Source organism: Sylvia atricapilla, chromosome 14 (assembly GCF_009819655.1).
Source record: "Sylvia atricapilla isolate bSylAtr1 chromosome 14, bSylAtr1.pri, whole genome shotgun sequence".
Taxonomy (NCBI): Eukaryota; Metazoa; Chordata; class Aves; order Passeriformes; family Sylviidae; genus Sylvia; species Sylvia atricapilla.
The window spans coordinates 6,570,806-6,583,110 of NC_089153.1; the positions used below are offsets into that span (position 1 = coordinate 6,570,806).

Sequence of the window (12,305 nt, forward strand, 5' to 3'; positions counted from 1 at the left end):
TGTATATATTTCCTAGGAATTATAAAGTCTCTGTAAGCTCACAATGTCAGCATAAATGGCAATAAATGCTACCAGCTAAGCTTTGGGTACTGCCTCAGCAGCACCTCTGTGCAAGATTGCTGCACAGACATACAATAACTGAAACACAGTTCCACCGTGAACTTAAATTCAGTATTTACTTTTGTATTAAGAAAATGAGAGAATTGCAGATTGTATATATTGTATAGTTCAGCTAAATAATTTCCCTGAGACTAGAGAATATGTAGTTTTTGAGGCAAGACTGACACTGGGATTTGTTTTGAAGACAAGACTAGAAAAAAGAAAATTAGATGAATCCCGCTGTAACATAACTGGAGGTTGTATCCTTGGCTTGCAAAGGAAGTGGACAAATTCTTTAATATAAAATTTTTATTGTGCTAAAACACTCTTAATTTTAAATGCAGTTTAACAGATTCTTTCCCCCTTGCCAAAATTCCAGCCTGTACAGCACATGTGAGTTCTGTGGGCGTCCTCCCACCCAAGTGAGAGAAGTTCTGTTGTTATTCCCTGTCACTGTAGCACTGATCACTTACAACAGCTGCCTACAAAGATTTTGTGGCAGTTTAGGAGTCCAGTGGACACAGCATTGCTCTTAAGACATTCATCTTAGTCATGGTACACAAACATTTAGATAATTGCAGTCAATTTGACTTTGACCTGAAAATGTTCTTCTGAAGATCAACAGTTTCAACACCTAGCCCCAGGATTTAAATTTGCATATACTGAATATAGAACTTGTAAAATATCAACATTAAGTGTACAGTCCCATTTCTACATGGGTTTTATAGTGTGTAGGTCACAAAAGTAAAAGGGTCTCTTGGCAGTACTGCTGCCATTGGTACCAAGGCAGGTATAAACAGCAAAATTAATTTAACACAAAATTAAATACATGGGATAGATAAAAAAATTTAAAACCATAAAAATCAAAGAACTTACATGATATCTGATTTCATTTGTAATCTTATTCTCCAGTGCCTATGCCCCTTTTCCAAACTTAAAATTCTCTGTTCAAAACCTAAGTAAGCAGCGTCAGCATATCCAAAACGTGCAACAGGGAACACTTTTCAGAGTTCACTGCTGTAATGATGTTACCAGGAGTCAGGAACGTGCTGTCACCTGTTGCTTCTCAGTAAAACAGTCTATGTAAAGATATGTAATTTTAGATCATCTCTCTAGGGCCTCTATTGCTTTGTATTATATACAGCATCCAAATTCACCTTGAAGCAACAGTCTGTTGAAGTTTCCTGTAGCACACAAATTTATGGGGCAATTTTCTTAATGCCAAGATGACTTCAAATTTTGTTTTTATTACCTGCAATGGAAAAAATGTTACTAAGTTTGAGTTTTTCACCTATTACTCCCACCACATTAGGTAATGTCTTGTCTCCTGGAGGCAGAAGACCCTACACTGAATCTCACAAGCAAGCCAGGATTTCAGACCCTGGAACAGACACTCTAATGAAACTCTCTGCTACCCTGCGTCCCTTGGTGTGCCCCCATTCTATCTCCATCTTTTCCTCCAGTCCTCATTTATCTGCAGACCTTTTGCATCTTGCCTTGACACCTGCAGTGGTGTAAGGTCCTGGCAGGTAGCAATTAAAGAACCAGGGTGCACAGGTCTGGCTGAGCCACTTGTACCCCATGACCTGTGCAGGAGACACTTCCTATTACCTCATCAGCAGGAACATGTGAGCTGGTGACAGAAGGGAAATGGCTCTGTTGTCTGACCTGGCACACCACCTGTTCCTGACAGGTTGTAAGGATCAAACTACACTGGGAGTGCCCCACTGATGCAGCCTCCAACATCTGCTGCAGAACAAGACACCATTCACCTCCCCCAGATGCAGCAGACTATGTAAGACTCTCAGACCTTTAGTTAAGCTGAAGAGCTACAAAGGTTACATCAATATCTAACTCACCTTCTTTTAAAGGTGTTTTTGGAGGAATATTTTCCTTGCTCTCATGCTGGAAAGCTTTGGAAGGATCAAAACGTTTAATGCCCTGTGCTGCACACAGCTGCTCCTGAAGATGCTTGTTGGTTTGCTTCTCCTTGGCCAGCAATGCACGCAGCTTTGAGACATCCTAGAGAAAACAATACTTGAAGTTAGATACAGAACAGAAGAGCCTGCTTCATCATTTACTGAGGGAGCTATTTTGCCTAATGTTAGCATATGGGCAATTATTGGTGCATTAAAACCCAACCCAAACATACAGGTGTAGAGAAATCAGCAGCACATACAGGTACTGTGTGACACCACTAAGCAGTATGGCAGTCTGAAACATTCAGCAGGTAGTTTATTAAGTCTAGGATCCCAAAAAAAGGTAAGAAAAGCCAATCAAGCAAAGAGTGGAGGCACTTATTTGTACTGCTGATCTCTCTGTAGGTTGTAAATTCAGTCAAAAAAACAAATTCTTGGCATTTCTGGAGGCTAGCAGTTTATTGTAATCTGCTTCATGCAAGGAATTTAAGAACCAAGAAACAAGTAGCTTGCAGGATTAGTCTATAAATATTTAGGACAACAAACAAAGGCATCAAAGCACATTAGTAATGCAGATTTCTACTTTTTCATTCCACAAACCTGCTTCAGGTGGGCATTGTCTTCTTTCAGCTTCATAACATGCTTGATTTTTTGCTTCATGTTCTGGTGGCCAAGTAGTTTAGCATATGCATCACTCAATTTATGCAGTTCTTCTTGGGCTGCCCCTTGCTCCTCCAGGAGTGCATTCTTCTCTGCTTCAAAAGCATCTAGTTGTTGCTGAAATACATTTAAACATCTTAGAAATCTTTCAGCTACGCATAACTTTTTACTGAACTGAAATTTACCAAGGCAGTTTAGTTTGGGAAAGGGAATAGCTGGCTCATTGGATAGTAACTTAGGAAACCACTGCAGAATAAATGCCTTAGAATGGGAAGTAGCATATTTACTTCTCAAGAGCAGAGCTTGAGCCAACTGCAAAAGTCTTATGTCAACAGATACTACACAAACACCTACTTCACAACACACCTGAAAAGGCTTAACTTTGTTATGTAAATCCTCATACAGTTTACGCCAGGTCTTGATCTCTTTCTTTAAGCCAGAGGTCACATCTTCACTTACGGTTTTCCTAAAAAAGCAAGAAGCACACTTTTATTATGTTCCATGTTAGCTCTCAGCACTTCTTCCCAATAAAACTTGTCTGTGCTATCATATACAGTTTAAGTTTGAGAAAGTCACCTTGATCTTTCTGCTTCAAGTTCTCTTTTCAGATCTTCAGTTTGTGCCTCTAGTTTTTCCTGAAGTTCAGTCATTTGTGCGAGGAAACCCTCTCTTGTTTTCTCTGTTTCTGCTTCTTTTAGTGCAAGTTTGGTCTGGACTTCTAAAAGCATCCTGCAGAAAATACCATAATTTCTTAAGGGGCCCTTGATTTTTACTTTTTTCCACTACACTGAATGTAAAACCTACAAATAATGATGAAGTATCTGCTTATTTCCTCTGGGGATCTTATTTGCAGAGCAGTTACTGTAACTGATATTTCTGAAACAGACAATTTTCCAACATATTTCATTCAAATATTTTCCTTTTCCTATATGTTCCACATATAGACAAAAGTCAAAATAACTGATTAGACAGACCAGTTTCCTAATGCATATAAACTTAATAAGTTTTGTCTGGCACTATTTTCAACCTTTTGCACTGGGAAAAGTAAGAAACTTCAGTTTACATCAAATACTGATCTGATCTTCCAGAGCATCACATGAGGTTCTAGTTAGAAAGTCAAGCCTGAATCTGCATTCCTTAGCTTAAGGAAAGGTTTGTCTGTGTACTACCTGGCACATTCTTCATTTGCTTTGGTTTTAGTGTCTTCTGCTTCTTGAAGCAACCGCAGATTCTCTTGGCCTACTTTTTTTAGGTTGGCAACTTCTTCTCGCAGAGAGGTATTCTCCAGTTTAAAACTGCAAATTTCTTCAGCTGATGTTTTCTTGTAGCTGGTATTACAGTACAGATGAGGAAAAACCTTGTGACTTTAGGCAAAATGTTCACATTTTACAAGAGTAATGCAAGCTCATGCTAGCAAGTATCAAAGACTTTACAATGTGAAGATATGGCAGTGTACAGGCTCTGATAAATCCAAAGAAAGAAACCATAACAGTTCCATGAAGCCATAAGCAGTAACACTACAACAAGTTGTGATACAGACATTACTATATTTTTGTAGGTATTTTAAAACACACTCTCTGAAGCTTATTTTAAGCAGCAAAGCACCTACTGTCTGTAGTTGGCATTGGCAAATATCCTTGAAGGAACCTGTGGGATGACACCTAGTAATAACAGTATCACTTATATACTTTCTAAATCTGAATATTTTAAGGTAAAAGAATTGGAGTAACTGTAGGAAACTACTCTCAATTCAGTGGAAATTTTGGGTATACAAGTCTTTTTGCAAGCTATTTCAGTGCCAAGAACACCAGCACTAGTTACAAATCTCATTATGGTTCAGACCACTGAACTCCTCTAACTGGTTCCATTTTGAAAGCAGAAATATCCAATTTCTTGAACTAGACAATGATACTATGTCACTATACTTGCCTAGTACTCAAGAAATGAATTCTTAATGCCACCAAATACCATCAAATAATCCTCTGCTCTAATAACATGCAGTGTGAAGTACCAAGGCACATAGATGAACAGTACATTTTATTGTCATCTTAGAGATAATGCCTATCTTATGCATTAATAAAACTTAAATACCTTTCAAAGTCAGCAATAGTCTTTCCAAGTTTCTGCAGTGTATTGCTGTGCTCTTCTTGGATTTTCAATACAGCACTGCTATGCATTGCCTTGATTTGCTCCAACTCTGCATTCTTCCTGAAATAAAAATTCAGCATTGCTTGCTGGAGAGAAATACATGTGAACTTATCACCAAATGCTGCTATCAGTCACAGAAGGTTTGAAGCAACAGCAATAAATTAATTGTGACAAACCAGTAACTTCTCACATACTAAAGCACAATCTTCACAACAGATATTATTAAGGATTTCCTCCTCACTTTATTTTCCAAGGAAGATATAGAATAGCCTGAAGACCTAATAGCAAACTTAAACAAGAAACAAGAGGCTTGGAAATCTTTTTGCTATTGCCTTCTCCAGGAGACAAATGGCCAGTAAACATGCACATAGCTTACCCAGCACAGCAAGGTCAGAGCACTACAATAATCAGCTTTTCAACCAAATCTCAGCTGGCTTCTTTTTTTTTGTTGTTGTTTTGTTTTAAATTACAACAATGCAAACAAAACTGACTCAAGTTGCTATGGATACTGACTCAAGTTTAGATCTCATCACTATTAGTAATCAACAATCAGCAAGAAATAACTGCAGATCTGCCCAGGTCTCTAGAACGTGACTTGAGCTCAGAAGCTCTGTTTACATTGATTTAACATTTTTCCTTTCAAAGCTTGAATCAGAAAGTTTCTTTCACAAACCCTTTCAACTCTTCTTCCATCTGTGCAAGTTCAAGACCTTGAGATTTGATTTCTTGTTCCAGTTGCTTCACCAACTTTTCAGCTTTCTTCTCCTTGCCATGCAATTTATTCAGCTCCTTCATGGTCTCCTTCAGCTCTTCTTCCAGGAGGTGTCTCTCATTTGTTACTTCATTTTCAAACTCCAGTAACTTCTGCTGCATTGCTGCAGATGACTCCTGCAAACCAAAGTACCACAGATTTTTAAAACTATCAGTACCTTCTGGGCAGTAAAGGGCTTATTTGCAGTGTTTAAATTTCAAATCTGTGGGAAGAACCAAAACCCCCATCCCACCAGCAATGATTCTCAAACCTATTAGACCACACAAGCTTCTGCAGGCCAGTACCCACTTTGCCATATTAATGATAACCTAATTTGTGGAACGCACATATCATGCATAACCAAACCAACAATTTTTAGTGCAAATCCTTGGGATTCCAATCTATTTTTAGACTGATTTATAGCCTGTACTTACCTTCTCTTGCTGCAGCTGAGAGATGACCTCCTCATGTCTCTGAAGCAGTTTTTGGTGTTCATGTTCCACCAAATCAATTTTTTTTCTCAGGTCTTCTACTTCAGCATTCACACTCAGGAACTGCCTTTTGGCCTCAGACAACTCTTTCTCTGCAGAGAAAAATTGTAAATATAACACAAGTTCCCTTCTCTATCTTCAAATAGCTACAATACGTATTATTTATAATACTTCCATTCCATCTTTGTTTTCCTCTTCCTAACTGCCAAAAACACAGAAAGAAAACCCCCCACAAAACAAACCCATGTCTACAACCCATCTGGAAACGCCTCAAAATTTCTACCACTTTAAAATAATGTTAACAGCAGGATTGTTTGGACCAAGCAATTAGCCTTCACCAGAAGAGCAGTGTGGCAGGGAAAACAGCTACATGAGTTCCCCAAGGCCTCTCCCACAAACTAGCACACAGATTAGCTGGTACAGAAAACCGAGTATGTGTCTCAGATGGCAGAGTTGCTGGTGCTGGGAGAGAAGGAGTAAGGAGGTGAAGAAGGATCCTTGCAATTCCCAACACCTCAGTGAGCCTGTGTACAAGCTGCTAGCACTGAATTCACACTATATTATACTGCTTCTCAGTGAAGAGTAAGAACAAGAACTTCTTAGCGTTCACCTTTCAGATTAAAGCCACTCCTACAATTTTCATTGTATACTGTCCCCTCCATGGAAATACTAACTCAGACTTAACAGACGTCATATGTGAAGTGATTCCTCTGTTGTTAAAAACATGCCTTGGTGCTCCCTAGGTGGATCTCTGAGACTTGCCCTCTTACTTGGAACAAACCAGTCTAAACTGACATTTTAGAAAACACCTCTTTGAGATGCTTTAAGACATGTGAGTGATCCCACAAAAGGAAGAGTGTACAAGAACTAACAATTACCTTTCTCCTGTTGAAGCACTTCACACCTCTCATTCAGATCTTTCATCAGTTTACATGACTCCTCCTCTTTTGCTTTGAGGGTATTTCTCAGGCTCTCAATATCTTGGTCTTTCTTACTCAGTGTCTCCTCCATCTGGGCAACTGCTAGTTTGTATTTCTCAGCTGTTTCTGCAACACTGCTGTAGAAGAAAATTCAGGCACTTGTTAACATTAAATTTTGTTTGTAGGCTTACACATCAACGCATAGGAAAATGCTTAGCACTGTTGGTTTCCAAGAGGAAAACTGCCTTTTTGAGAACAGTTTGTTGTTACCTGAGCTCTGTAATATATTCCATGAGTTTTTCAGTGTCAGACTTTTCTTCAAATTTCTCTCTCTCAGTAGCAGACCTAAAACCAGACAGGTTTTATGAGATATATTTAAACAAATTCAGAATTACGTAGTAACACATACTTGTTCTTCTCCCAGTTTGGCTGCAAAATTAATATTGGCTCTAAGAGGTGATTCTACCCTCTTTTCATACCTGTTCCATATAGTCTTCTCATTGTAGTCAAGATGCTGAGCTACATTTTGCCATGAGCAATGCCTCAAATATAATAATGCATTAACATAATGCAGCTTTTGTAGCAAATCAGCATCTCCTCCCTTTGTGACCTGCACTGCTTGCATTATTACCTTTGTGTATTTTAACAGCCAAATTCATGCTGCAGTGCCAATTGTGGCAACCTGGTATTAAACACTGCTTGCAAGTCCATCCTAGGTCACTGTCCTCAGCAACAGGCTGCACATTAGTGCACTGTTCCTGTGCAGCACATGACACCTTTTGGGGAAGATAGAGAGTGCTGAGTTTGAACTTACTCTCTATCTACACAGAGCTGCTGAAGCCAAGACACTCTGCAGTTGCCTTTCTTCAGAGCATGTGCCTACATTAAAGCAGCTCTGAAGGCATCACAATGGCTCTTGAATGTACATCTCTGGAGAACATGAATGTGTTCATCCAATTCATGCCAAATGCCTGGCTGCTGAATTAGGATTTCAGCTCCTGCTCTAATGCTTTTCTGTTTTTGCTCATTCCTAATTTAGTAGTCTAAAGGGCCAGAAATATTCCATCCATACAAATATTCTCCTCCAACCTGAACAACAATTCTTTTCTGAAGAGGTACATCTTCCCATCCCATACCCAAGAAAACCTCACCCATACCACACTGGAAGACAAAGGGTTGACATGATACAGTTTGTGTTTTGGAAAAAGGTTAGGTACACTAGAGAAACAATGTTTCTAATGGTTGTTTTATCAAACCACAGCGGTTGTTCGAACTTCATTCTATGGTATTTATTCCAGATTACAAACACTAAATGTCTGTTCCTTCTCAGTAGGGAGACAGCCTTCATCTTGGTTCCTACAAAGGATAAGCATGGAAACACAGCCAGGTCATATCATCCCGTCCAATTCCCTTTCTAGCACTTACAATTTTTCTTGTAACTGTGCTACTTTTCCTTTTGAATGCTCTAGATTCTTTTGCACTTCCTGCAGCTTCATTTCCATGTCTTCCTGCTTTGCCAGCGCAGTCTTAACACAACAACAACACACATATTAACATTAAAATGAGATTCAGTTAAAAAAAAAAGGCATTGTGGAAGAGACAGTAGTGAACTGAAATTTAATCATCACGCCTGTTCAATGATAGCACCAGCTACTATGCCAAATGTGATTGCAAGTATCCCTCTGTGAAGTTATCAGCCACTTGTTAAACAACAGCTACCACCAACACCTTCAGATGATACTGAGGATCACTCATTTTATTCCCAAGCAGCTCAGAATTCCTGTACTGTGCAAATGGTCGTACCTTTTCCTTGGCATCCCGCATGTTTCTGAGCTTCATCAACTCCATGCACAGGCTGCTCATTTTCTTCTGCACCCCATCTTCACAGAGCTTGTTAGAAAAGAAAATAAAACCACTAAGTGAAATTATTTTGTATGAATTGTTGTTCACACAACCCTTTCCAAGTGCTCCCACCACTCTGTGTTTAGACACAGGAGCACAAGATCCCCAACCAGACATGCTTTATGTCAAAACAGATGCTGATCAGCAACTAAAGCTTCCTCTTGCACAGGAAGCTCAATAACAGCAGAGGCAAAGCAAAGATGCACTTATTTGTCTGAATACCTTTGACTTTAGTAGTTCATTGCTTCTTGTTAACGCCAGAAGCTGTTTTTTCAGGCATGCAACATTTGCCGAAAGAGAGGTTTTCTCCTGAACTGCAGCACTCAGCTTTGCTTCCATCTTAACAAGATCTTCATCCAGAGCCTGAAGTTTTTTATCCTGCTCTCCACGTTCTCTCACCAATGCACGAATCTAAAACATGAGATATTTTCCTTATTTCCTACTATCATTAGTTTAGCCTTTCCAAGTAAGCCACAGGCATAGGTATCCAAACTGTACTTACTTTCAGATAACACATTCACATTCAGAATATGTATCTGCAACTCTCATTCACAGGAAGGAAATAACAGAATCACCACAATCCTCTATTATTACACATCATACAATAGTAACATTTCATCTAACTTATTTTATGTTACCAAGCCAGTACAACATGTTGTAATTAGAGTAGTGTTAGCTTTAATGGGCAGCAGAAGCCAACCCTCCTTTTTGGCTGTGACAGACAAAAAGGCAGAATATGACATTTGAGACACAAGGCACCAATTAGCACACAGAAGGGTACTGATAAAATTTAGGGTGCCTCTTAAACATTGAAAGTACGACAATTAGTGAGGAAAAAATTTCAGTTAGAGATTGTTCAATAAAACAGAACCTTATTGGGGTAGCCAACAGACAACTTAGTTCTGTTATTGAAAAGACCGACAGAATAGCTGCTCACAATCAGCAGGAATTAATGCAATTCCATTAGCTTTGTACACCCACAATATCTGATAATCTTTCTTTTGCACAGAGCTGTTTGTAAACTATTTGTATGCTGTGTGATGCAAGAGGCCAGTTCTACCAGCTTATATTTATTATTAATGTAAGTGGGAGACATGACAGGATTTCACTCATATAATGGATTCATACCTCCTTCTCCAGGGCCTTCTGCTTCTTTTTCTCTTTCATAAGCATAACATCTTTTTTAGTCTTCACAATCCCAGTGGCCGGCTTTGGAAGAGAGATGTGTTAGAAATCTCTAGCTTCATAATAGCTATACACAATTAAACACAAGAGTGGGTGCCTCCTACAGACAATACTAAAAAGACACATACCAAATAAAGAGAAAACTTTTCTCTCTCCCAGACAGGGCAGAAAACTATCAGGTTAGGATGAAGCTTACCCTTATCAGGATAAGCATTACTCTGAAGGGACAGCTCATAACCACAGGGACAGGAAGCAGATTAACAAAGTTGGAGACTTTAGCACCCCTAAGCTTCATAAAATCATTTTAATATTTTCACCTCAGGTTTGTTTGCAGAATTTCATCCCACATCATCAATACTCATGAACCTAATTAGTATATCAAGGCCATCACTTTTCATCTTGTTAAGCTTTTAAACTTGAAATCCATATCGTTGCATGGGACACTGATAACCTGGACACTCAGCACCATCCCCTCCCTATTTCTTTCACCACCAGGTTTCCACTCTGCCTTGCCCAGCTCATGAGAGCAGGAACAGAAACATCATCTCCTTAAAAAGAAGTCACACCACAATGACACAGTGAGCAAGAGGAAAAGAAATCCCAAGAGTGTAGCACCAAATATAACAAGCTGCTCTGTAGTCCCAAGCTAATTATCATACGTTTGCCAAGGATGAAGCAATTTCTTTTTTCCTGCTTAGGTCTTAAGGAACACACACAACAATACATTGCATAGCTCACTTGGGTAGATTAATGGTAATTGTATGAAGAGGCTGCATTGCTTAAGCAGTCAGAGGGATTTAGCTGGGAATTAATAGCATTGCAGACACCACAGCAGAGCCCTACCGTGGATCCAAGAGATGTGAATCTCCTTGTAGTTACTGGGGTGGGTGCACTCTTCTCACTGCTCAGATTTGTCTCACCTGCAGAAGGATGTAGAAGAAAATGGTGAAGGAAGAGGGTGTGCATGCACACAGGGAGGCAAATGTAACCAAACTACACAATGTTAACTGACTGTGTACAAAAGACAAGATTGCACCTGGTTGTTAGACTATCAGCTTCACAACCCAATACCAGCTACTTTTTTACTGCAATCAGCCAGTCCAGTATTAGTCATCTGGGCACTTGACAAAGAGAAACACTACCAGGTGAGAGACAGCTTTGATAGTTCCATTTCTGCCAAGTTTCCCTGCCATGATCCCAATCCATAATAACACTTTTCAAGAGATGGATGCTTTAGATATTAAAAATACATGAAAATATCTCTAAACCCTAGGTTAAATAAGTAATTTATTAGACTTCTACAGGCCCCCCCTAATTAGCAGAAGTCACATAAAAAACTATTTTTGGAAGATTCCAATCAATGTTTTTACAGCTGCTCCTTTGAGCTGGTAGGTAGGCAGTGAGACCTTGCAGCAGAAACCAATTTCTGAACAGCAGAGCAGTAACAGCACTAACAATTGTAGCATCTAAAGACATTTTATCATTATGTTCTGTGCAATTTTTACTTACTCTTCTGTTTCCTAACCCCTTGGCATGCTTCAGAGGACAGCAAATTTCCCACTCCATCTGATGGCTTAACTTTACGGGATCCTTGCAGGGGGGTACGTGCTAGAAATGAGATTTTCAGAACAGCCAAGAACAATGAAGGTAAATGACACGGCTTTCAGCTTCGATGAGGTGAGGTTGATAACACATCTAGGGTAAACCTACAGCCAAAACCTCACTGTGAGAGACTCGTCCATCAGAAAATGCTCTCGCCAGCAGTGCCTCAGCCGTAACAAGGCCTGCACGTTCCTCCTACAGCGCTGTACTACGGAACCAGAGGCCCGCAAGTTTGGCACCACTTTAGCTACTAGGTACATAATACACTTTCACTGCTGTATTTGGCATGCCAGGGCTGGACACTAAGTCGGGACCTTTTGCCCTAGAAGGGGTCCCCTGCGAGAACCCAGAGGGTCCTCCGGCACCGCGCTAGGGGCTGCTCCTCACAGGAAAGGACAGCCTGAGGCCGGTCCTGGCCCCCCGGGCACCGCCGAAGGGCTCGGCCCCGCTCCCCCAGTCCGCTCCCCTCACGTACCAGCGCTCCCATCGCGGTGGAGGAGCCGCAGCGGCGCGCGCGCGGAGGCCATGACAGCACTGGGACTCCGCGGCCCGGCGTTCAAAGGGGCCAACGGCCGCAGCGCGCGCCGCCCAGCCAATCAGCTGCTGCCGCCCCGCCCGCCTCGGCCAA

The 12,305-nt window shown here is 40.4% G+C and overlaps 1 protein-coding gene across 1 annotated transcript; it reads right to left on the reverse strand.

The window, feature by feature from the left end:
- Positions 1 to 402: 402 nt before the first annotated feature.
- HMMR (hyaluronan mediated motility receptor) lies at positions 403 to 12,228 on the reverse strand. Its single transcript, XM_066328957.1, has 18 exons — positions 12,153 to 12,228; positions 11,585 to 11,683; positions 10,919 to 10,995; positions 10,019 to 10,099; positions 9,113 to 9,301; positions 8,792 to 8,878; positions 8,414 to 8,514; positions 7,259 to 7,333; positions 6,947 to 7,125; positions 6,012 to 6,160; positions 5,500 to 5,714; positions 4,770 to 4,886; positions 3,848 to 4,006; positions 3,255 to 3,407; positions 3,045 to 3,144; positions 2,619 to 2,795; positions 1,959 to 2,121; positions 403 to 1,351 (listed from the first exon to the last, which is right to left on the reverse strand). Exons 1-18 carry the CDS (start codon positions 12,202 to 12,204, stop codon positions 1,332 to 1,334), a joined length of 2,193 nt encoding a protein of 730 aa, XP_066185054.1. The 5' UTR covers positions 12,205 to 12,228; the 3' UTR covers positions 403 to 1,331.
- Positions 12,229 to 12,305: the final 77 nt, after the last annotated feature.